The sequence below is a fragment of the Artemia sp. Qi Xiang Cuo genome, chromosome 13 (genome assembly GCF_049724085.1).
Source record: "Artemia sp. Qi Xiang Cuo chromosome 13, ASM4972408v1, whole genome shotgun sequence".
NCBI classification, from domain to species: Eukaryota; Metazoa; Arthropoda; class Branchiopoda; order Anostraca; family Artemiidae; genus Artemia; species Artemia sp. Qi Xiang Cuo.
This window is the reverse complement of record NC_142806.1, coordinates 39832051-39859654: the sequence shown is the minus strand read 5'-3', so window position 1 is coordinate 39859654 and position 27604 is coordinate 39832051. Positions and strand designations below refer to the sequence as shown.

At 36.2% G+C, this 27604-nt stretch overlaps 1 protein-coding gene across 1 annotated transcript in view; it reads left to right on the top strand.

Annotated features, from left to right (window-relative positions):
* Window positions 1-5757: 5757 nt before the first annotated feature.
* The window catches only part of LOC148945270 (uncharacterized), a 50380-nt gene continuing 28533 nt past the window's right edge, over window positions 5758-27604 (top strand). The window contains exons 1-2 of the mRNA XM_089098995.1: window positions 5758-5919; window positions 7406-7584. Coding sequence (XP_088955121.1) covers window positions 5811-5919; window positions 7406-7584 — 288 coding nt within the window. The 5' untranslated portion in view covers window positions 5758-5810. The remainder of the gene's footprint in view (window positions 5920-7405; window positions 7585-27604) is intronic.

The window sequence follows — 27604 nt, the reverse complement described above, 5'->3', positions numbered from 1 at the left end:
CAAAGACCTACTTTGAATCTTCAAGAATTTTAGGTCTAATGATATAGGTTATTTTTAAGCTAACAAGTTAGATAAGCAGTGTAGGCATAAAAAAGGGGACCATGAATACTTATAGTATCTAAATATGTACCCGTGAGTCCTGTTCTCAGATCTGAAGTGAGAAGGAGGACTTTAGCCGAAGACATACTATTTGAAGAATAGAGCAACGTTTACTCTTAATCATAAGTTCCATATTAGGCAGAAATATATGCTCCTTAATCAGCCGTCCTTTCTTCTATAATTTAGCAAAAATCTCGTACAATCATGTACTAGTCCTAAATGGCAGTGCAAATTATACACAAGGAAACCAGATGTGTCAATATTGAAATACTATCAAATCAAAACTTGTAATTCAAACCAAATCATATAAAATATATTATATCATAATAAATCATATTAAATATATGGGACCATACCAAGTTGCAGAAGTTTGTGCAGAAGATTTCAATGAAAAAACAATTCTGTGCTCTTTAAATATGAAACAGAAATAGATAAAAAATATTAAAGGTTATCCCAAAAGAACGTATTTTGTGCTAATGGTCTTCCCTTTTCCACAGCCTAGCCTTTGGGACTAGTAATGAGGATATTTCCCATGTTGCTGGATCTTCAACAAACCTGTGCACATCCATCAAAGCACTCAAAGTTTCTGGTTCTAATTTATTTTTGATGGGACTTTTGATTATCCGTAGCACCGAAAAATGCCTCTCTGCTGCATCACTTGAGTGTGGCAGTGCCATCAGGATAAGCATGAATTTCGGCAAGGTAGGAAAAAGAAAATCGCCTTCTTCATTTATGCATTCAGACAGAAATGACCAAAACTTTGCTGGATTGTCGCCAGTTTCGGAACGGATTGAATCGTCTGCGTGCCTCAGGGATCGAAACTCTATGCCCAAATCATTAATGTTAAGGTTCGGATACTCTTCTTGCTTGATCTGTGACAGCATATCAATAATACTGACAAGACTTCATGACAAGAAACTACAATATGATGATGAAGATTTCATCATTAGTCGTGTTACCTAGACAAGAAAATGGCCTAAAAGACTGCAAAATTACCAATGTACTCAAGATAAAGATTTAGATGCCAGTCGTCAAAGATCAAGACCAATGAATTACAAAGAACTTGCTTTCAATAACTTTTTTTTTTCTTTATTGATACATAAAAACATTTATTTGGTAGCCATGTAAATTGTTTGACTTTACACTCCTGATTGCATCTGCTGAATACAAAGCACAAAATGGTAATGCAATATAACTGGCCAGAAACAACAGTGAAAAAGGGCTTGAAAGAAAGGAATAAAGCATATATCTTCTTTTTGTCTCAAGATTACTTGCCAACTGTAAGAATAATAAAACAGAACACCCGTTCCGTCTAAAGTTAGTTCAGCCCAAAGTCTAGCAAGCACAAGGAATGTGGGTGATTTGAATCTTATCCATGGTACGAATATAATAGGCTAAAGCAGGAATATCAGATTTAAATATAATATAGCATCAACTATGAAACATTTCTAGTGAGGCTTGTCCCATGTCAATATTATAAACATAAGAAAATCAGATAAAAAAGTAGTTTTAAGCTTCTCCCTCAAAAGTCCATTTCCTTTAATACTAAGATTAATTTCTGAGCAAAATCCCATCAGAAACCTAGTTCTGCTAGTCCTGGTAAGGGTGAACTATACACGTTTCTGTTTGTGTTATAGACAAGTAGGTTTGACAAAAGCCTAAAGAACCAAAATCAATTACGACAGTTTCTCTGTTTAGTGTGTTTAAGACACTAAAAACAAATATATGTTGCGTTCAAAACATAGTATCTTTTCTTTCCTTTCCCTGATACGGTTGATTCCCTTGAAAAAAAATTATTTGAATTTATGTTCATATGGGTCTATGCTTTCTTTACCTGAGAAACTACTTTTTTTCGTTTCTGGGCCTCAATCTGCTTATAGCACACATGGGTCACATGGGCCACATATGTATTTATAAATAAAAAAATTTAACTACGGAGAAGCCAATTGCCAAGCTAAAAGGATATAGAAAAGCTCGAAATAACGCTATTCTTTAGAAATAACGAATAAAAGCAAGACATAAAATATGAAAGTCATTGATTATTTCACCTCAGTAAGACATTGGAAACCAATCATGCATGGAATATCAACCACTTTTGTGGAAAATCACCAAATTAAATGAAAATCACCAAAAATCACCAAAGTAAAAAAAGACAATCACAAAAAACACCAGATTCAAGGAAATCACCAGAAAAATCACCAAGAGGATGAAAAATCACCAGATCTGGTGATAAATCACCAGTGGTGGCAACCCTGGTCAGATACTTCTGGTTCGAATTTTGTGCTTCTGGCCAAATTTCTTATACCTGTATTACATGCGTATGTGCACAGGCAGTGCGCGTACGCACTGGTACAAAACAGCGATACTTTTGTTATGCAAATACAACTTATGGACCACATTTGCTACCCTGAATGTACAGTCTTTTTAATTCTAATATTGTATTAAATTGGAATTGAATTGTTCTCTGTTAGTGTCAAGCTGGAAGAGTGTCTATTCAGCAGGATGATTTACAGGAGTCGAAAAAACTTAGAAAGACAGTTTGCGGAACACTTAACGCACTGTATATATAATAGGCAGTATGATCTTTCCCTATGTCACCCATTATAAAAACCCGGGCCGAGGTGCGAGTGCTCCAGAGAAGGTAGAAACGTAAGCGACAGTAGATCTTTTCACGGGTAGACAAGTCAGATTTCTCTTGAACGCGAAAATTGGCTTCAACTTTGGAACACTAAATTTTGAAGAAACTAATTTTAAATTAATTTATTCCAATAAATATATGAAAATCGGTAATTAGTAGTGCAATGTTATTATTAGATGTTTTTTCAGAATTAAAAGTAGGTTTTGAAGTCTCAAGTTGGTTTCAATTCAAAGGCATTTTGGGAAGTTTCTGCCAAAATACGTGTTCCAGGGTAATTGGACCGCTGATGGCCGATCAAAAAGTTTTAGAAATATTTTGGAAGTTGTGCAATAAAAGGTCTAAGATTATACAGACTCAGCAGTAAGAAATGCATATCATTTATATTCTGGTAAACAAACTGGAAGAATCTTCTATAATAGGAGCTTTTCTAGCGTAAAGCCCCGTAAAATTTTGGATCTGCCACTAAAATGTGTGATGCCCTTCAATTTTCTGAAAACTCACTAAGAATTATGCGAAAAACACTTGTTAACAGACGTTTGGTATTTTTCTGGATAGGGCTATTGTGGCAACTTTTACCAAAGCATCCAATAATTAGAATCCAAGTCTTAAATTGGTCTCAATCAGGAACCCTTATCGCTATTTAAATTCACAAAGTGCTAAGATTTTCAAACAGAGATGTTTATTCTTTAACGTTCAGAAAATGTCAGCCCATTTCATACAAAAACATTGATTGAAAACGAAATTAGCTCTTATCTCGGCTCTCTGCCAAAACAGGTAATTAGCCTTTTCCAAGTCACACAGGAACTAAAATCTGAGAAAATATATATCGGGACGTGCAAAAAAAAAAATAATAAACCATCCATTGGCGGATCCAGAGGGGGGCGAGCGGGGCGCCCCCTAACGTAGTCTAAAGTAGTGTAATTTACTTAATTAAAGCACGTTTGCATTAATTAAACTTGCTCCTAACATAAGTTTATCGGATCAACCTATTTTGCGCCCCCCCCCCCTAAAAAAAACCTGGATCCACCCCTGAAACCATCACTTCTATTCCACCAGTTATTAGAAGAAAAAAATTTCCTTATTTTCACAAATTTCATCAACCCCGCCCCCTTTCTTAAAAATCCTACTTAGGCCAATCATTTAAGTCCACTGTATATTAATAATAGGATAAGTTGCAAATTGCAATTAAGTAAGGCCATGCGTGTGGGATGGAAAACTGCAAACCGCTTGTCTAACCCGCAAAGTTTTTTCTGATTTTGTAAGAACAAAGAGTAAAACCTCAAGCCATGTCTCGGTGATTGAGATATAACTACTAACCCGTTACTGCATGAATAAGTGAGAGGAACTGCTTGTTCCCATCAATAATGAAGAGCTAGAAATCATCTGCGGTAAACTTACTACTATTATATATACAGTGACTTAACGCGTCAGTAAAGTACTCCCTTAACGTTCTATCTATTCCATATTTCTTAGTTAATAGCTGTTTATCAATTCTTTTGATGGTAGCAGTGAGTTTTCTGAGATCTCCAGCAATGTTTTGAGATATGATACATTTTCTGCTGTTACCTCTAACCAGCAGCTACCTCTACTTTAATTGCGTCTATCTCAAGAAAGAGATAATGACCAGAGGAGTTTGAAGAAATTACCATAAGAAAATTGGTTTGTCATCTCAATGCCTCCTACCCAAAAAAGCTTTGAAAATATATTGTAAATAGGAAGAGGGGTGAAAACCTCCACATTGTTTAGAATATTTTTTATTGTGTAAAGCAAATGTATTCAAATCAGCCCTTTCATTCTTTAAGTATTAAAAAGTCGAACTGCTGTTTAGTAAGCTGGAGGGGGGAGTAGATGGAAATTTCCCTCTTTATGTTTAGGATAAGCCTAAAATTTATTTTAGACAGATACGAATAAATGAATTTAAGTAAAACTAGAAAGATATGTTAAAATTTAAGGAGAACATAAATCCTATGTATAAGGAGGGCTGTTGCCAGAAGCGCATCCAGGATTTTTGTCCGGGGGGGGGTACTAATTTTTTTAGGGGGGGGTGTTACACAAAAAACCTAAAAATCCGCATACAAAATTTGTTTATGTCCATTTTTGTTACATTTTTACGAGTCAAACAAAGATTTCAGGGGGGGGGGGTCAAACTGAGTAACCCCCCTGGATACGGCCTTGGCTGTTGCCTTCTTAACTCCCCGTTATTTACATTAGGTTGACTTTTTATTCCAAGTGTCGATAATGTGTAGATTTACGTAAGAGAATCGTGATAAAAAGTTAAAAGGGCATAAAAACTTACCTTTTAATTCAATTCTCAAGTTTTAATGGTATAAGTAAAGTATTATCACGTTAGCTTTCTGTTCTATCAGAATGCCCCGAGAATGAAAATGCTCATTAGCTATGGGCAAATTTGTTCAGATTTATGGTGATATTTTCAGTTCAAATGCTGTGAAAAGTAATTGGTAAACAAAAAGGCTTTTCGAGAAAGCTTTCTCGAAATTACTAGAGGACCGGGCAGTTGAAGTGATGCGAGGACTCCTTAAATTTAGGATAATTTCTATTTATTTTGAATTGTAATCTTGGTATCTACTTTCATTTGAAAAAAAAAATCTGCAAGCGAGAGAAGGGTATGTTTAGCACCATTTAAAAGGCAGAAATCTCTAAAGACCCCATGATCTGAATGAAAAATTGTTTATTGGTCGATTTGACAAATCAATCCAAGGGTCAGCTTAGCGGGGATGTGAGTTTCAATCTCAGTTTCAGGCAAATGTGTTACATAATGCCTTTTGAATTACCAGGCCTGAGCTCATTAAAGATATTAGACTTCGGCGTTATACGTGCCACTTTGATATCGAGCTTTTAAATTAAAGTGAATCTTCGTGATACTTGATAACATGGTATTTGATAACAATATTGATCACATGTCTCTTGGAAAAAGCTAAGTCCATAATATAATTTGTTTCCAGACAAGTTATTTGATGTTTAGTTTGCTCAAGTACGTAGGTTCTTTGTACACCTTGGTGATAAGATAATAATCTGAAATTCATCACTGTGGTTCACATCGTCTGTTGTAAAAATGGAGTTTCTCTTGTTGTTTGTGTTTCCAATTTCAATTTTTTTGGTTATAAAATGGATTGTGAATTCACCTCAGACTGTAAAAATGACTCTATATTACGGAGACCCTGGTAAGTTTTAGTTCGGAGGACAAAAACAAAACATGTGTTTCCACCAGCGTTCATACGATAAATCTCTTTTCCTCATTATTTTCCGGTTCGGTCAAATTAATTGAGTTTGATAACTTTTGGACTGTATTAGTCGCGTTTAGACAGAGAAAAAAAAATCAGATCTTTTATTTTTTATATTTATACATAATGGAGTTCAAACTTTGCTTTCTAATTATGCATGAAAGCGGAAGAAAAATGTTCAAATTAGAATGGGGTCAGAAATTAATTTAATGAATCACTTATGGTGAACTTTAACCATCTTTTTTAGGAGCAGGCTTGTGATTTGTAACTTTTTCAGTAGTATTTTGGGGTTGGGGTCATTAATTTTAAGTAATATTGCAATACTAGCTTTAAAATATGGGAAGAGCAGCCCGTGGGCCTTCCTTTAAAACAAGCATAGTAATAGTAATAATAATTAAAAAGAAGCAAGTGGCTGAAATACTCAACAATTTTAATAGGAACACTGTCTGGAAGCAGAACACCAACTTTAAGTAAAGGTAGACAGAGAGGTAGTAGTCCTTTCGTCTCCTTTACCACAAGGATGAAAAAATTATATTTCTCAAAAAGAGTAAGAAGAAGAAGAAATGAGAAGAAAAAAAGAAAAAAACAACTGGAGATAGGAATGAGAATCACCGAATAACCTAGAAATATTAGAATATCCCGCTACCAAAAATGATTTTGAATTAAAAAAAACACATTCATAATTTTAATGAAAGATTAATCTTAATTTAAGGAATGAAAAAGAGGTTTTAGTGTCGGATGATTATTCAATCTTTCTTTCTACAAAATTAAGTCATGAGCAGAGAAAATTTGTGAATGTACCAATCAATGCTAAGAGAAAAAAAGGAAGGTATTCAAAATTTTCTACCTTTCGTAGGAAATTCTAATAAATATATGTGCAAATGCTAAAGCTGCGGTATTTCAGATCATCCTCTACAGGTGTCAGTATTGTGTATAGCTCATCTGTTTCTCTGAAATAGCAAGACAGTCTAAAGCCAATTCAGGAAATGAGAGAAACATCGACTGCTATTTCGGAATGAGTTGCGGGCAAGAAGTGATTTTGCACATCCAAGAGAGTGCTCTTTTGGATCGAAATGACAGCATATCCTTTTTATAAAGGCCAACAATTTGTTTAGGGGGGGGGGGCTAAACTGCAAAAACCTTCCATCCTATTCGTTCTTAAATATTTTCCACTTTTTAAGATTATTTTTGTAAGTTTTGAGGCTTACAAGGGCCTTGTCTACGCCATATGGCGTCCAAGAGAAATCGAAAGCACGGCTATGTTGACTGAATCATTTTTTGACGAAACAACTTTTTATTTTGGATGAATATAACAGCTCAATTAGTTCTTGCTTCAAAATTTACTTACCTTTCAGTCAGCATCAAATATTATCAATAGATACGACCTTTTTATCGTTTAATCTATTTGCTTTTTTTTTCTTTGTAGGACCTTTTTATTGGTTCAAAAGAATCTACGCAACTATTTGTTTGGCCATCTGTAAGCTACGAATTAGAAAAACTAATCGTTTATACGACACTTCAAATGCTAGCCACGTAGAATCTGGAATTCTGCCAACAGAGAAAGAATGGGAGATAGAGATGCCTCGTCCAATATGCACAAATAGAGTACGTCTATAGCCTGCTTTTGCCTTTTGATGACTTTCCAGCATAGGCTACAGGAAGAGTAAAAATGTCTTTTTGGGGGATAGGGGGGCTGAAAGCTTAATTTGGTGTTGGGGTTCAAGTGACGGGGGGGTGAGGAGAACTGTTCCAGTGGTTCTAATATATGTATCATTCTAGAAAACAATGGTAATACTCTGAGCTTTACGAAGCATAAGCATTATATATGCTTATGTAACATTGCTGACTAGCCTCAATTATGTATATATTAAGAAAATAGAAAACTAATTGCCAATGATGTGGTTTTGTAAAATTCAGGTACTGATTTGCCATGGGAAAAAGTTTCCTGTGGAAGAAAGTATGCCTTGGCGCTCTTTGCTTAACTTTTCCAAGGGGAGGGTTCAGCTATTTCTTATACTTTTAAACAATACTGTTAATGCTATCCTGTTACTCTTGGTCCTTTATTGAGTATTTGTTTATTCCTTTGTCTTCTCATCAATTCATCATCCGAAAGATTATCTATAACTCAAAGAACATAGTTAACATACTAACTACTTGAGGAAAACATTTCTTGATGTTATTCTAACTAACATGAATAGTTTTTACAGCCATCCCTCAGCTTTTTCCGGTTTAGGAGGCAGCTATCGTCTTTCCCTCATTTAGCCTCCCTCTTAAAACAATAAGTATTTTTCAATCAGCTATGGTTCTTACCACCTTCTTCCTAATTTTGGCCTTCTTTCTTTTGGTATGTGGCCGAATACCGAAGATTGGTCCGATAAATTTTGATGAAAAATCACTACTTTCCACAAAAAGCTGAATGATAGATATTTAATTTCTTTCTCGAAAAAGATTCAAAAACTATTCCAATGTTAAACCTGGTTAAGGCTGGACGATATGAAAACCGAAAATTAACCATGCAGAAGAGATTTTACTGTGCAAAAATGGGACGGTTATCTTTTGATGAATACAAACGGGTTTAGAAGGCGGTCCTTAACTTGACTCTGCAAAATTTGAATAGCAGGGTTTCAAGCTCTCACCTGATTTTAAAAGACAAACTCGCAAAAAAGGTAAAAAGCGGATAGATATGTAGAATTTTGTTTCCCTCTCAGTATTAGCCTTTAGTCAAATTGAGAAAAAAACTAGAAATTTAAAAAAGAAGAAGGATCAATTAAAGAAAAACGTAATGGCGTTTGATAAAAACTTGACAGGAAAGAATACAGTTATTTAGCAAGGGCACCGGCAGAAAATCTTCCAGGGGGGGGGGGCAGACGCCAAAATACCAGTGGTGGTTGGGGGACAGGGAATACATTTCAGGATATTTATTTTTATAGGAATAAGTTTGTTTTTAAATACTTTTAGTGAAAAACTCTCAAATAAAAAGAGCAATTAAATTGCATACAAAATGAAACAAAATACAGTAAATTTTAAACAAAAGTTCCTGGCAAAGGATCGCTTTATTTAATCAATAATATATGTAATTATTATGCATATAATCTTAAAAGAAAATCTGATTCAAACCAAAATTACAGAGATATTTATTGCTTCGATAGATTATAACAGATGTAGACTTGTCTTTATGCAATTTCCTACTCCTTAGAACAGTTTACAGAAAGACTAGAGATACTCAAAAATCATCCTGCCTGCATAGATACCACGTCTTGATTTTATACCGGCCATGTAAAATGTACCTCATTCATAACAGGACAATTCTCCACCTCGAACTTAAATCCCTTTTATATTCAGACATTTAAAAACTTACAGAACAGCGAAAGAAAAAAACTAAATTTAAACTTACTATCCCGCTGTCAAATTGATCCTCTTTCTTTTTATTAGCCTATTCAACTAAATAAAATGAACAGGTTTACACAATTTTTTTCGCAGGATATTCTTATCAAATTTTTTGTGATAAAAAAAAAACGGGAAGTTAAAAATGATTTTGGCTAATATTCACCAAAACTAAAATTAAATTATCTTGCAATTCGCTTAACCGACAGTATTTGCTTTTTGTGCTGATTCTAGACGTATAAAATTATTTCAGCTTATTGTTACCAACCCAAAACAATAAATTTCAGAAAATTTGGCTGGTTCTTGAAAAAAGGGGAACACGCCCAGAAATGTGAGCGATCTTATTGAAAATCCCTTAATAAAAAAATCATTTCAGAGAACTCTACGATAGAGGTTTCAAGCTCCAATCTTCAAAATGTGGAGTTTCACATTTTTTTTCAGAAGAAACATCGTCGATGCATGTTTATTTGTTTTGTTTTTCACAGGGGTGATTGTATCAAAGCGAATGTTCAAGATAATTGGGAGGGAGCTCATTCAAACGTAAATTGAAAGCTCTTTTTTAAATGACCATACACGTTGGTCCAGAGGAAAGTCTAGCTTTCTGCCATTTTATGGCACCAAACTACCACTTTACTCCAAAGAGGACTAATTTGCAATCAATTTAAAATTATGAGAAGTCAATTGATTTAAAAGTACCAATGACTATATTTTATACTTCCCAGTTGCAAAAGAAGTAATGTCACACGGTGGCAGTACTGGATTCAACCAAGTTGATTCACTTTATTTGTAATGAAATTAGGCTACGTTTGGTGATCTGTAATTGCGTATCAGCTAAAATGAGGGGGGGGGAGGAGGAGGGGTGTGTCATTCTTTAGTTGGGGATAGGGTATATTCCTAAAAAAGTAGATATTAATGGACACATTGCTTACTCTTCATGAGGCTTCAGATAAATGTTAAAAGAGGTAGAGAGGAGTTGGAATTAATTGAAATGTTTTTCTATACAGCTAAAATATTAAATTCCCATATCTACCAGCACAGAGGGGGGAAAAGCAAGGCAGGCCATCATCAGCCCCGCTAGTAAATTTATTTGGGGTGACAAATACTGCTAGGAACTTAGTTTTCAGAAATTTCAAATTGTAATATTTTTCTTTTTTCTATTTATATGAAGTACTTCAATGTATTTAAACAAATGAATGCAATGTATTTATCGATAAGAAATCCTATTGCAGAGCTTGTGATGGCGTCAGTTATGTAAAAGATCAAAAGTCTGTCTCCTACTGAAATCCTTGCTCTTTACCATAAATACGGTGGATTGTCCAAATTTTTAAATGAAATTTGCAATTGAAAAAAAAAGATTTTACAGACGAATCAAAAACTTTCGTTTAAATTTCAGATTTGTTAGAATAGGGCAGTACGCCTTATTTACAGAGTAAATTCAACCTGTTATGAGTTTTAAACTTGTTCCTTACTTTAGTTGAAAAAAATTTCTATTTGTTTAATTACATTTCATGAGACTGTAAAGAATTATGAATGCAAATACTTTTGGTAACTCAGAAAAAAGATCAACATTTCAATGATCTCTGTTTGGATTTTGATGTTGATCAAATAGTTCATGATAACTGACGGTAAGTAAGGAAAAATTATAACGTATATGAGGGGATTTGCCCCCTCCTCAACACCTCGTTCTTTAAATTGTGTCCCAAATCTTTAAAAAACACTTCTGGAAGACAAAGGTCGTTTAATTAGAGCAATATATAATTTTTTTTAAAATGCCGAAAAACTTTAGCGTGAAGATCGGGGTGTTGAAGAGGGGGCAACCCCACTCATATACATTATAATTTCTGTTCGGTATAAGTTTCAATGTTGCTCCCAACGTTCAGTTAAAAAATCTTGTTTTTTTATTTAATGATGCTTAGAAATAAATTAAAGTAAAAGTATATAAAAATGAAAAAAGTAAGTAATTAAAAACAATAGACGAAAAAGTAGCCTACTTATAAAAACTAAGATATAAACTCCCAGATGTCTGTTCTGTTGAGCAATGTCGAAGCGTTGGACGGATATTTTTTTAACAATATCGACAGTTTTTATAAAAAGTGTTTAAAAGTGTGTTAAAAGTGTCAGTGTTTATAAAAAGTAATGCATTATCAAAGTAGTTTGGTCAAAGTAAAACGTTAAAACTAAGATTAAGAAAATCAAATAAAAATGTTTATCAAATATTTGCAATCTAATTTTGAATACCAAAAACCATTATCACTCCTAGAAAAGACAAAAAACGTATCCGTTCAGGGGAAAAAAATTCCCCCTGATCCCACACAAAAAATCAACCCACAAAAAAAAAATTAGTAATAAACTAAGACTTTTCAGAAATGGTCAACCGAATACTAATTAACTAAGAAAAAAAAAATGAATTAAGCCTAGTATAAAATAAGATCGAAGTATTGTTTAATAGCAAATCAGAAAGTTGATATTCCGAGGTAAAAAAGTTGCGGGTCAGGAAAATTGACTAGTTTTATTTCGACGAATCTAACCCTCCTTTCATTTTCTGCGGTTTTTACTTACCAGTGTTTTCATGAAGTATATCCATCGATGTTTTTAGATTTTTGTCGACAAAATAGTGATTTGCATGATTATTATACAAGGAATGCTAATAATCTGGTAACAGAGTATAGGACTGGAAGTCGTACTGGATTTCATATGAAACATCTGGGCGAGAAGTATGGAATTCCCTCCCAGATAAGGTTAAGGCGGCTGAACACCAGCATTTTCCAAAAAAAAGTAAAGAATTTTTTGTCAGGGGGTGAGGAACCAGGATTTAGAAATTGAAGATTTATGTTATCATTTATTTTCTTTTGTTATCATCTTGTTTTTTTCTTCTGTGTTTTCTGTGAATGTTCATGAATATGTGCGAAAATGAAGTTTAAAATTTACTTATAAATTTAAAAGTTATTTTTTAAGTATGTTGAATTAGTTTGTGGTTACCGCCCAGTGCCAGTGCATTTATGTCTTCCCATGGGCGGTTACCTATGGATCATGTTTAACTAGGTCGTTTTTGTAATAAATTAAACTAATCTAATCTAATCTAAACCTGAAGTTATCACCAATAACTTTAACAGGTTTCTCGCTTCCGTAGACCCAGGTTCTTCACATCTGTCTAAAGAAAAGAAAATCCTTAAGGGCTAGGCACACGTAGCTGATTTCGGGAACCGATTTCAGCAAGGGTGTATTCCAAGTCGAGTGATTCTAATTAATGAAGCTAAGAGGCTGGGCTTAGTGACGTTTTTTGATGATTAATCATCAATAATTACGTTATAGACAAGGAATGTACTAGGGCTTTAGAGCTTTAGGCATGTAATTTATCGTATTTAATGATTATCGTAAATTAATCGTAATTAATGATGATTAATCACCGAAAAACGTCACTAAGTCCCGCCTCTTAGCATCATTAATTATATTCACTTGACGTGGAATACACCCTTGCTGAAATTGGTTCACGAAATCAGCTACGTGTGCCTAGCCCTTTACTGATATGAGATAATTTTGGGACCTCAAATCTGCTTCAACTTCTCATTACCTTTTTTGTCTTATCCAGGGTTGCCACCCCTAGTGATTTATCACTAGTTAGTAATTTTTTATGTTTCCTAGTGATTTTTTTATCGCTAGTAATTATAGTGATTTTGTTCTAAAACTAGTAATTTTTCTCAAATCCAGTGATTTTTCACCTATAGTGCGTAGATTCATGATTCAATAGAATGAATTTTAAAAGAAGTAATTAATAAAAAAAAAACGCAAAATAGTTATTCACTACAGTTCCTAATATATTCCAAATTAGCCTTTATGCAAATATACCACCTTTGAAACTTCCGATTTTTCGCCATACGTCCATTTCAGATTTAGACAGGTAGACCCCAGAGCGCTATCAGCAAGATGATATGCGGACTTACTTAATCTGAAAATTGCAAAACTGTTCTTTAATTCCTATTTCAAAACATTTGCTCAGGTCAAATTCTTGTCTTCAAATTTATGATTTTTTACTCTCTTTAATCTATCAGTTCCAAGTTAGATTTTCATCTGTTAAAACCTTCGGATGTGGACTGGATAGTGAATATAAAAACATCCTCTACATCTACAGATAGAACAGAAATGATGTCATGGAAGAATAAGAAGGTAGGTACATACACTAAATAGAATTTTTTGAATGAAAAAAGAAAACAGGACACAGTGCTTTTTGTAATAAGATTTGTAATATAACTAGACAGGCCAAATCGATTGAAGTTTGATGATTGAACGCGGTTGGGAGTAAATTGGGGGGGGTGGGTGGGTAGATTCTAATCCGAGAGTTGTTTAATGGTCTTATTTTTTACTTCTAATATCTAATTGAAACTCCAGTAATTCTTCAAATCCTTTTATTTGTAACTGTAACACCTAGTAAGTACAAATAACGTTCTATTCTTTCAGTTTTTGGATTCATGGGCTAACATATCAAACAGCTTGTGGTAACAAACTATAAGAATAGAGAGACACGGCTCGATAGTAACCGAAACTCTAAGAAACGGAATTTTGATCTCGACCAATATATCATCGGATTATTATGCTGATTCCAAATATATAAGTTTCATCAAGCTTAGTGCCACCCATAAAAAACTACGAACCTGCGAAAATTTGCCTGATATTCTTAAGAGGGAGGAAACACCCCTGAAAGTAAAATAATTTTAAGTAAAATCACACCATGAGAAGCCTCAGCGTAACAGAGAACCCTACTGTACAGGTTTCAAGCTCCTGTCTGCAAACACTTTTAATTTTTTTTTGCAGAAGAAAAATCACGGATGTGCGTCATTTTCTTTCCCCAGGAGTGATCGTATAGAACCAACAATCCCAGGAGATCGGGAGATGGCTCATTTAACGGAAACCAAAATTTCTAGTTCCCTTTTTATTAAAACAAAAAGATCAGAGGGCCACTAGCCCCCTCTCGCGTCCATATTTTTCCTAAAATTGCTCGACCAAAAGTTTAAGATAGCCATTTGGCTTGGTATAGTTGAAAGGTAACAAAAGTATACCTTAGGTTTAGCTTATTTTTGGAGAAAAAATTAGGGTTTTGAATCGGCGAGAAAAAAAAGAAAAGTAAATATTTCGATTACATCACCGATAACAGATTTTCAGTGATCGAGTTATAAGCCAAGGGCGCCAATTCAGGAAAATACATGGAGGAAGCAAGGATTTTGTTCTATTCTCAGCATAAAGATGTGAAAAGACATTTTTCAAAGTTCCAAGGGTATTTTTCGCTTGAAAAGCAGCAAAACATCAATCCAAATTTATTTTTCCAGACCTAGGGGGGTAATTTTATCCCCTTACTGTATGTGCACCTGTATAATAATATAATTCAAAAACGTAGGCCAGAGCCTCTTATAATTGTTAATTACACTGATAAAGAGTATTATAATTCTATTGATTTCTAGTCAACAATCTAGTGATTTATGAGCTGATCTAGGGATTTTTTTTGTAAGAATCTAGTGATTTTTTTTGTAAGAATCTAGTGATTTTTATTCACCGGGTGGCAACCCTGTTCTTATCGATGCCGTTAAGAATATTCTTTAAAAACCTAAAACATAGCTAAATTTAGTTTCCATTCGACTTCAAAAAAACATTTGAACTTATTAATCACGATGTATCAGTTGATAAATTTGTCTCTGAATTCATTTTTGAGTTCTTATCTTTTGAAGTTGGTTGCCTCTTTCATATCAAATAGAGTAAAAGTATTCAAATACCTCAATTATTACCCCAATCCCTGCCCGCCCACAGTGGGGCACCAGAAGGCAATCCCCTTAAGTCTAAGACTTTTAAGTCTTCTGCCTTTTCAATTATGATATAACTATTTCTATGTGGATGACGTGATCCCCAATAGTCCTTGGGAAAAGGGCGGTTAGTTACGTAATTTGCCCATTTCACATATAGTGTGTGTTATTGGAAAATATACGGACATTTTTTAGTGTTTTTTTTCTCGAGGGGGGGGGGTATTTCCACAGAGAGAAGTTTCTGTGTGGGGGGATTTCCACTGAGAGATTTTCTGTGGGGAGGAAATTTTCGAAAGAGAACTTTCCAGGGGAAGTTTACACAGGGGGGGGGGAGGGGGGATTTCCTGGCATGATTTGAAAAACGATCAGGAATTAAATTAAGAAACAAGTCTTTTCAGCTGAAAGTAAGGAGAAACCTTAAGCCTTAAACAATAAGTAGAAACAACGGGAATTTTTTTTATATACAAAACAGTGGAACGCAACTTTTAAATGAATATTTTGACCCTATATCCAAGGGTCGTCCTCATCAAAACAAACGAAGAGAAAACAAAACCAATATAAAAGAAACTTACATTAAAATTCGATCATTAAAACTGAAAAAAGTGTTTTTTTATAAAATGTTTAAAACAGCCCTAATATCATTACTTCAAGGAAGTTTTACCAGGACCTCCTTGAAGTAATGATATTAGGGCTGTTTTAAAAATTAAAAAAAATTTTTTTTTTCAGTTTTAATGATCGAATTTTAATGTAAGTTTCTTTTATATTGTTTTTGTTTCTCTTCGCTTGTTTTGCTGAGGACGGTTCTTGGATATAGGGTCAAAATATTCATTTAAAAGTTGCGCTTCACTGTCTTGTATATGAACTAATTTCCCCGTTGTTTCTTCTTATTGTTTATGATGGAAAGGAGTAGAGAGGACCCTATAGCTCGTGACATTACCATGTGGTTTATGGTTTTCTCACAGAGAATGGAAAACAGTATTTTTATCACTTGAAAAAACAGGAATTTTCACACATTTATGGATGTTTTAATTGATGGTTATGTGTGTTGGTCGATTCATTTGATGTTTTTCATGGATGATTTATGGTTTTTGTCAATGAGAATTTGGAAAAAAGGAATTTTCTCACATTTTTGTATGTTTTTATGGTTTATGTCAGCGAGAATGAATAACAGAAAAGTTCTCTCATTTATGTCGGTTTGTGTTGATGTAGTAAGTGAGAACGAAATACGAGAAACATTGTACCTTTCATAGTTTATCTAGTGTAATGGGGGCAAGTCAATAAACCCTCGTTCACATTGATGATATAAGAAGATGTTTTTAATTTCAAGGAAACCGTTGGATCCTATGCTTCCTTCTCAACCGATCAGCGGGCTTGCTTACATAGCAATTTGACCTTGAGATTTCGTATATAACGGGCATGCAATGTAATTCAATTATCAGAAAGTATTGTGACACAATTGAAACAACAATGGATAAATTTGATGAATTAGAAGCCATGTCAACTTCAATTTGCAATTTAAGTACATTTTTTTATTTTCAAATAAAATTATTTTCCTTGGTCACCCTCCAGTATATTCACGTAAATCCCCCCCCCATACAATACAAACATCACGAAACAATCTTTATACTCGATGGAAAACGTAAATATATTCTTTTTACCCTCAAAACCTAACCCCCCCCCCCTCACTGTTTTACAACCAAATTCTCGCAAATGGAAATAATTATCTTTTCGTTAAATTCCTGTTTTTATTTTCAAATAAAATTATTTTCCTTGCTCACCCTCTAGTATATTCAGGTAAATCCCCCCCCTCCCCATACAATACAAACATCACTAAACAATCTTTATACTCGATGGAAAACGTAAATATATTCTTTTTACCCTCGAAACCTAGCCCCCCCCCACTCACAGTTTTACAACCAAATTCTCGCAAATGGAAAGAATAATCTTTTCGTTAAATTTTAGTCTTTATCTATTGTGATTTAAAGTGTCTACTGACTTCTGTCAATTTTTAATGAAAATGCCGCTCTGTTTTGACACAATCTCCAGTGCGAGGTTAAAATTAGCTATCACCCCTTTTCCCTCTGTGTTTACGAACGAAGCGACCAAAGTCGAAGGAACAGTTCGTCCGTCAAAATCAAAACACTATGATGCGATAATTAAGCACAAACGTAATGCTCTATTTTGGAGAAGTGAAACAGATTATTTTCAAATTAAGGTCTAACAATATATTTAGGACATTATGTAAAAAGGGGGGGGGGAGAGGGGGCAATGTCTCGCTTCTAACAGCTTCGTTGTAAGTAAATTATGTAAAAGGGAGGAGAGGGGGCAACGCCTCACTGCTAACAGCTTCGTTGTAAGTAAGTTATGTAAAAGGGAGGGGGCAATGTCTCAATTCTACCGCCCTCAGTGTAAAATGAAAACAAACTGTGCAAGGCTAGAAAGAAAGATCTCTAGGAATTGCATGAAGCTTATATTATGTATAAATTGAATAACATTTTAACAATGATTCCTACCCTATGGCTATAGACTACTGATTGTAACGATTTATTTTTTCTTACAAGTTGACTAATAAAAACGTTTGATTTCTAGGTCTAATATATTTCTCGCGAAATTTTTACTTTTTGCTCTACTGAAATGAGATAAATGCTTTTCTAAACAAAGTTATGGTTAATTACTTTCTCTCTGTAAAAAAGGGGGAAATTATTTTGATACTAATTTTTTCTCTTTTTTAATGCAAATTATGAAGAATGTATTGCGGCCCCTACATCGAAGAGAGTTATGGGTACCCCAAATAGCGAAGAATGCTCGTCACCGCCACCCAGTAAGAGAGTAAGGGCTAATAATGTGGCCCCTGCGAAGGCTACTGTCATACAATATGGTCGCTGGCCAAAACCCCCCAGCTCCACACTGCCACCTCGTCAAGTGCAGCCATCTGTGCTAGCCTTTGGCTCGACTGCACAAGTCACAGCTCCTGTAATAGTCGCAGCCCAACCTGCGCAAGAAATTAATGACATCGCTTGCACATCCGCTCTCCTTGGACCTCTAATTGCTGCCCCATCGACGCTAGGTCAGGAGGTTACCCACCAGCATGCACTACCTGGACCATCTGGCACCCAAGTGCAGCCAGGATATGCAAATGTGAGCATTTTTCCTACCTATCTATTTCTTCAAATGTTTTTTCTTTTTCACTATTTTTCAATCCCAATATAAACTTATCACAGAGATATTAACCCCTCCCCCCCACCATTATTTTCTCTGCCCTCCCTCAGAGATATCTAAATGTATTTTTTTAGCAAAGAAACCACTCTTTTTTCTAATCTTTGCTATCGCTTCGATATCTCATATAGTTTTATGTACCTTTGAAACTCAAAATGCTATTCCGTTCACAATTGAATATTATCTTGTTTTAAGAGAGAGATTATTCCATTTTATCCATCTATTGCATATATCGGCGTTCTAATTTACACTGAATATTTTTAAATAGCTTTCAATCTTGCCAAGATTTCAGCGAGGGGAAACCAGGCTAACGGTTCCCAGCATTTTCCTCGTCTGAAGTTCAATCTTTGGAAATCAGAACACTCGCGCGCGATAGGTTACAATAATTAAACTCATGAGTTCACTGAATCTGTGTGGAATTAGAGAGAGAGAAATAGCGACTTATGCTTTTGACGGTCATTATGTAATGGGAGCCGGTCGGGGAGCGCTGTGGGAAGCACCGCGGGCCCGAGAAGCGCCGCGGGCCAGGGATGCACCGCGGGATGCGCCGCAGGGATGCGCCGCAGGGATGCGCCGCAAAAAAATTTGAACACTTTGAAAATAAACGAACAAATTGCCGCCTTCTATGTCACATCTTAGATTATCTTAAGTTGGAACTTTCAGTTGAATTAACCAAATGTTATTAAGCAATAATCCAAATTTTAACAGTAGGGATGATTTGAACACTTTGAAAATAAGCTATTTTTCATTTATAGGTTGGTGCATTGTTCCCCTACTCACCATCGAGTGAAGAAGAGGAAGAAGGGACAGTGGACCTTCAGGACAATTCAAACATCAGTGACTGGCATGCTCTTATTAATTCCTTTGATGTACCATCTAATATTGATGAGTTTTTAAATAATTTTCTTTTTAATGTAGAAGCTAGCAGAGTTGAGCTGGGGGACTTGAGTCCAAATACCCTACAAATTTACCCTACTGATTACCTACTTCAAACAACTGAAGTGGAGTAAAGTACAAATATTGTTGAACAACTTGGGGGAGAGGGTACAACTTTTTCGAATTTTCAATTATCCAATACAATTTTAAATAATATAGTTGTTTTCACTGCAACGTTTGGGGATTCTGTTAACTCACTTATTGGGGGAAATTTTGTGTTTGATCCCGTAGAAATTGTGCATATCTATGTAGATAAAAGTTTTGCACGCCTGTAGAACTAAATTCAGTTGTGTGGGGGTAGGGATTCAATTAAGGTTTCTATTGTTTTAAAGGTTTTTTATTTGAATGAGAGGAAAAGCGAAGTTTATTATCATTATATACATTCCGAGATGCAAGTAATTTATACAAATTTCGAAAATTTTGAGGGAGTTTTTAGTGAGTGGGTAGGGCAAATTATTACGCATCTCGAGAACTATAACGAAAACGGAAGTGTCTCACTAATTTTATTTGTTGAAAATTTAAGTGTAAACATTTTTAAATTTAAGAAAGGTTTTATTTTAAGAGGTGGTGGGAAAAGAGCAGTAGTTTTAAAATATAATCCAGATCTAGAAGGTTGTAAAGGTGAACAGAAGATTTGTTTTGAAACAGATCAAAATGGTTTCAAGTATGCTTTCCTCATATCAGCATACGAGCCTCTAGCACGTGACGCTACCAAGAAGAATTTAGATCACTGGGTTGTACATGGGAAGGACGGGTCCAATTTCCCGGTTGTAGATTTTTCTTGCTTAGAAGGAAAATATCCAGTAACACTAAGATCTATTGATATTTTTGAAAGGGCTAATGCTCATTTAAATATCGGCGTTACTGTGGTTCAGTATGAAACAGAATTTAAAGATGGGGTTCGTTCAAAAAAGAAGGGGGTGGTCTTCCCCGTAAGGGGCCCGTCAGTTGATTTGGTTAAACACTGGGTATGGTTACTATACAAACAGCCTAGTCAACCGAATGAAATCAGTCATTTTAATCCGATCACTGACATTAGTAGCGTTCTGGGGGAGGGTAAAAAGGGGCGGGGGACCCGTTTCTACTGTCCAACATGCCTCTCTAGATTTTGGACTGAATTACAGTTGCAAAATCACATGAGGCATTATAGCCGGCATGGCTACCAGACAGTGGAAACGGTTTCTGGGGATAGGGCTATTTTACGCTTCAAAAATTTCCAGAACACCCTTCTCCAATGCAACAAAATATCTTTAGACTGTGAAGCTAAGCTGGTGGAGGTGAATGACCCCCGATTTCCAAACCGAGTCAAAGAACACCAGGCTATTGCAGTGTCCTATGCACATGCGCAAAGAGACAGTTCTAACACCATGCGGTTGTTAGAAATAGTTGAGACATTGGATGAGGGGGAGTGTATGGTCAAGGCACTGACTAAACTAATTGGCACGGCTAATGGCGCTATTTCTCGTTTGAGAAATACGCATTATCCAATGGTGTTGTCTGCAGAGGATCGTCTCGCGATTAAAAATAAAAAAATTTGTTGGGTTTGTAAGGGGGAGTTTGTAGAGGTGGATAAGGGGACAAAAGGGAAAAGAGGGGGGAGGGGGAAAGTCAGAGACCATGTTCACTTGTGGCAGGAAATATCATCTGGGGGTAGTAATTTTAGGGGGGTATCGCATCAATCATTTAACTTAAATGTTAGCCAACAGTTTTTTATCCCTGTTTTTATTCACAACTCAAAGGAGTCCTTAAAATACAATGGAACGGAACGGGCAGAGATGCCTAGAACGGAAAGGGAAGTGCATAGCCCATGGTTGTACAGTTTAGTTACCTACAGCATCATCCCATTATTAGCTAAAACGATATTGATTTTTCAACTGAAATTGCATGTGGTGGATCATGGACATACGTGCTGGAATAAAATCAGATTTTTAGATTCTTTTAGTTTTTTCCCCAAGGCATTGAGTCAATTGATTCAAGTGCAGAAAAGCGACAATTTTGATAGCTTTCCCTTGCTTAAACAGCACTTTCCAGACAGTGAAATGTATGATCTGTTGACCTGCAAAGGTATATACGCATATGATTATTACTGTTCTGGCGCTCGCTTAAGCGAGATGAAACTACCTCCAATTGAAGCTTTTTACAAGTCACTGACCAACAGTGAATGCACAACTGAGGAGTATGAATTTGCCAAGACGGTGTGGTCCAAGGGGAATTGTAAAAATGGGTGGGATTATTGTAGACTGTACTTGGCCAGTGACGTTTTAACTCTGTTGGATATAGTCTGTAAGAATACAGACCAAATCTATTCAGAGTTCGGGTTAGATATAGGCTACTATTTTTCTACACCCCATTTAGTGATGGATTTGATTTTAAAAATTAGTAGGGAGGAAATAGGCCTAATCACAGATGTAGATCAACACCTTTTTGTAGAGCGTTCAATGAGGGGAGGGTATGTTTTTCACGGGGACCGTGTCTTATCAACCGATCCGAGTGGACAAAGCACCGGTGTAAAGTCAAATGCGGTGTTCTTGGACATGAACTCCCTGTACCCCTCGGTAATGTCTCACTACTCTCTGCCATGTGGGAACTATCAATGGTTTGAGAATCCTTGTGAGTTCCCCGACATTAACACCGTCGAGGACAATGGGCCGCAAGGATGGTTTTTTGAAATTGACGGTCACATTCCGCTGGCACTTCACGACTCAGTCAAAGATTTTGTTTTTCCCTGCATCAATCGACCAGTGACAAGGGACTCGCTGAGCCCCTACAATCGATCATTGGTTGAGGATATGGGGATGCACTGGACCCCCTCTAAACAAAAACTGATTGCTGATTTGGACCCTAAGGAGAATATCGTTGTTCACCATGTGCTTTTGCACTGGATGGTGAGGAATTGTTTCAAAATCACCAAAATACACAGGGTCCTGCAGTTCAATCAGCGACCATATTTGAAAACGTTTATCGACACTTTTGGCGATAAACACTCAGAGGAAAACTCAAAGGTGGAGAAGGAGTTGTATAAAGTCATTCTGATTTCTGCGTTTGAAACAATACAGGAAAATGTAAGCAATAAATCTTGCGGTGATTTTGTGAATGACCCTCTCGACGGAACATTAATTATTGCCAACCCCAATTTTACATCGTTCACGAACATCAAGGGCGGCATGGTTCTTCTACACAGGCCAAACCGAAATGTAGTACTGAACAAGAATATAGCAGGCGGCAGTTCAGTACTGGAAATTTCAAAAAAGCTCATGTTGTCGTTCTTTTACAATGTGTGCAAGGTGCAATGGCTACAGGAGAGGGAGGTTCAAGTTTATTACGGGGATACAGATTCTCTGCTGTTAAAGGTAAATGGGACTGAATATTTATTGGGTGATTTAGAAAAGGGGGAACACATCAGCTTGCGGATGGATTTCACCAACTGGAATCCATCACTCTACCCCGAGTTGGTGAAACGTCAAGCCCCCACCCAACTACTAATTTTAAAATCAGACACGGCGAGTGATTTAAAATCCAGGGGGGCGCTCTCGGATCCTAAAAATTTTTGCGTTGAAACTCACAATAGGGATGAAAAGAAGGCGTCTAAAGGTGTGCGTACGCACTTTTTACAGTATACTTTTGGGAAGAGTGTGTACAAAGACTGTGAAGAAAGTAGCCTAGTGCCAAGAGCACAAGTGCTTGCAATTCGCTCTCTACAGTATAGAAATTATACTGTGAGAGTGGAAAAAAATGCAATGTCATGTATATCCGACAAAGTCTATGTGCTCGAGAATGGTGTGAGTGTCCTGCCTCATGGCCACTATCGTATTTCAGACCGAGTTGAATGCATTGACTATCGTAATCAACTTGGTCTGGATAAATTAACCTAATCTGAACTAACCAACTAACCAACTAACCACCACCACTGACCCAACTAACCCAACCACTAACCTATAGCAGTGACGACAACTATTGTTTTCACCTCCGCGGCTCCCGGGGGGTGGGGGGCCCTTCCCGTGGCCGGCTCCCGGGGGGGGAGGGGCACTTCCCGCGGCCGGCTCCCGGGGCCCTTCCCGCGGCCGGCTCCCGGGGGGGGGCCCTTCCCGCGGCCGGCTCCCGGGGGGGGGGGTCCCGCCCGCGGCCGGCCTTCGGCACCGCGGCCCTGGGGGGGGGGGGAACCCTATTTTTAAATTCATAACGTTCAACTGTGCTAGTTCCAAGTGTATTTTGTTGTTGTATAGAAAGTGTTATTGTACAGAAAAGTGTTGTACAGAAAAGTGTTGATGTACAAAAAGTGCTGTAGATGGACAAAAGTGTTGTACAGAAAAGTGTTATTGTTATTGATGTCCAAAAAGTGTTTATTGTACATAAAGTGTTGTACAGAAAAGTATTTAAAGACAATAAGTGTGTATTTATAAAGTGTTATAGTTGTTCATGTTGAACAAATAGAGTTTTCATGTTGAACATGAAATTTTTTCAGGTTCTTGTTGAATAAGTGTTATCATTGTTGAATAAATATTTGTTTTCATATTGCTGTAATAAATGCTGCCATGAAATATTGTTTTTCTTTTTTGTTCTTGAATAGATTGATCTATGGGGAAATTACTACTTATTCATTGGACACGTATGATTTACAGTTAGTTGTAGTCTGACTGTTGTCAACAGCAGCATGTATCAATTTAAAACACCCTTCAGATCGTTTCTGTGTGGGCCCTCAATGTCGCAGAAAACAACACTCTTAGCTAAAATAATTCAAAATTGCGATAAAATGTTTTTGGAAAAACCGAAAAAAAATCTACTATTGCTATAGTATTTGGCAAGAGTCCTATGATAAAATAAAAGCTATTGCCACAATCATACCAATACAATTCATACGGGGACTTGATGTTTTCAATAGTATTGAACCGAACTCGTGGCTGATTATCGATGATTGGGCTGAATCCGTTGAACAGTTCTCACAGGAAATACTAAAGCTGCTCATCGTTCGTTCCCACCATGAGCACATTTCCATAACCCTGATTCTACACAATCTGTTTCATCAGAGTAAATGTATGCGAACCCTTGCTTTGAATTGTACTATCTATATTATCCATCGAGTCGTGGGTGCTTTTATCTAAGGAATAACCCGCAAAAAAAAAATAAATACAGGCGCCCCAAAAATTATGTTGTAAGCCTACACTCAGGCGACTAGCAAGCCCTACGGTTACATTTTGCTGGATCTTAATCAGAGCACGCCCGAGGATCTTCGTGTAGTCACCGACATTTTCGACAATGAAATTACAGTATATCTTCCGGTGAACAGTAGAAAAGGCTATTAGTTGCCATTATGACACTGAAGAAACTACATGAACAACGGCATTTATTTTCAGTTCTAAGCACTTCAAAACCCTTGCTTAGGAAGGCTATACTTAAACATGGTGTCAACAATTATTTCATTAATCTAATATCTGAACTTTGTTTAAATTTAACTGAGGGCAATGTTCAACTGCCAGAAGGTGTTAGACAACGGACAAAGCAACATCGTTCCACTGTACGTGCCTTGGCTTTTAAAAACTAGGGAAAAAAATTTAAAACAAAACGGATCCTTCAAGGAGGCGGTAGCTTTTTCACACTTTTACTGCCAATAATTGCAGGACTTGTAAACAGTTTTCTCTAGAGAATGGCAAAACCCTATAAATTGACACCATTTGAACTTGTCCTCTCGCCCGTCGAACATTTTGACGACAATCTAAGCAAATTCATTAATGATAAGAATATTGCCGATGACAAAAAACTGCTTTTACTTCAAGATGCATTGCGTCGTTTATGGACAAACATAAACCTTATCGTGAGAGACCTGTCACCAATCCCTCTAAACAGGAAACATCTCTTCAAGATTCTGCAGCAGCATCAAAGGAGAAGGAATTGAATTCGATTGTATCAAAAATTGGAAATCTATTGCCACTGTCCTATCGAGAACAGAGTAAAAGAGTATTATCTTATCTCGTGTTGGAAACTTGTGATCAAGTTCAAGTCAATAGCACCGGGAAATGAGTTTTAATTCAGGGAAAAAGTTATAATCTAGTTGATTTAATTTGTGATGTGGTGACGAATCGTAAGGGACTTTTATCCTTTAACGATTGTCTATGGACATTTCCCAGTTTATAAAACTTTCCCAAAAGTCTCATTGGCAACAACCGAATTCTAAAGAAACTAAAAGAGCAAATTCTAAGATGGTCTACCAAGACAGTCAGCACCATTTAAAAAAGAAGAAGATTCAAGGTTTAAAAATACTAGAACTACTGATTTTACAACACCTATGGCTGCCAGTCAAAAGCGAAAACGAATTGAGCTATCCACGTGTGTACAAAAAGAGGGTGAACTTTAAACTAAGCCTTTACGTTCAAAATTGATCAAGTTCTGAAAGTTGTCTGTGAGAATATTGTCTAATGAGGACGCTAGAGATTTCTCAAAAAGCTTTCTAGACCTACTCCCGGCAGCACAATGAAAAAAGAGAAAAAGTGTCTAGGGAATGAACCGAGTTACACACTACACCGGAATCACAGGCTTCGCAGTAAACAATATCGACAAACTAAAGCTTTTTTCCCTCTGCATATAATGCAAACGGATCTCTTAACTTTATATGCAGTTCAACGGCGTCACAATGCACCCTACAAATATATTCTAGTGGCAATCAGTACCTTTAGTCGCTATGCCTATGCCATCCCATTACGATCAAAGAGAGGTGTTGAAGTTGCTAGGGTCATTGAAAGTATTCTCGAACAGGATTTGTATAGAAAAATTCAATCGGATCTTGGCAGTGAATTTGTTAATCCCCATGTGCAAAATGTTCTATTGAAATATAATACAACACTTTATCATAGTCACAGTCACATAAAGGCTGCATTGGCTGAACGATTAATAAGAGCGATTCGTCAATTAATTTCAAGATATTACACATTGAAAAATACACCGGCTTTTACTCATGATTTAGATAAAATCATACAGATATACAACCACCGACCTCATTGATCTCTTTCCAATTCAAGCCCTCAAGAGTTTCACTACAATGGAGAATAAGTTTGATGCTTTTCTAGATCAAAACTCCAATGGCAATGAGAAGAAAAAGAAGGAGAAATTCAATGTTGGTGATACTGATCCAATTAATAGAACCACCAATATTTTTGAAAAGGGAATTATTTATGGAGCACCGAACTTTTAAAGTGTCCAAAATCCTAGACACTGAACCCATGACGTATCGACTACGAGACACCAAAGATGGTGAGATTCTCGGCGGTTTTTATGAATATTAACTGAAAAAAGTTAGAAACACTAGTGAAAGTTATCAAATTGAAAAAATATTAAAGAGACGTGCTCGTAGGGGCAAGAAACAGTTACTTCTTCGCTGGCTAGGATGCAACTCAGATTTTGATTCTTGGGTCAGTTCTGAAGATATTGACAATGCTCAAGGATGTCTATGGGAATTTCATGGCCAATGTTTCTGATCCTCTCTACAATGATCTGAATAGAACAAGTGATTTTTGGACGAAACTCTCCCCCACCATCAAATTTGACGGAAAGTATGAAGTGGCTCTTCTTGATTGTATTTTCAAAAATACCTATGACATCCTGAGAAGGGATCGTAAATATGAAATAAAAATTAGACCCTATGATTGGCCGCCACCACCAGGTGATCAAGAACAAATTCAAAAAATCAATTGGATGGATTATCCATATATTGAATTACCCTACGAGGAACTCACCTGTATGAATGATTTATGTCGTTCTATTAATAAAAGAATTACCGCCCGTAAGAAGGGAGCTTTTCAATTCAACTATTCAAAGGAGGAGGGCAAGATCTACATTAGTTCACCTATTGCCAACGAAAAGGTTATTCTCAATGATAATCTAAAGGATGTTCTTGGCTTTAAGCTCAGTATAATCAACGGTAGAAGTGCCGGAAACACTAATTTAATTTTTGCTTACTACCAGGCTGCATTTTCCACATACACTGGCATATTTCTCTACGCCTCATTTGTGGAAACATCTCGGGTTGGTAATTCAAATGTCCCCCTCCTACGAGTTCTTGAACGAAAAACCAATCAAGAGCATATTCATCACTACAATATAAAGCATCGTCAATATATTCCCGTAAACACTTCCTATTCTGGAACTCTGTCAGTTAACACTAAGAACCGAATTGGGCGATCCCATAGCAATTTCAAAAGGTTTGGCTGTAATTACATGTCATTATTGACCCATCCTTAAACAGCAAGATGTCTAATAGAAAAGTGGTATTCACTTGTCCTGATATTGACTGCTATGTTAATACTCTTGGC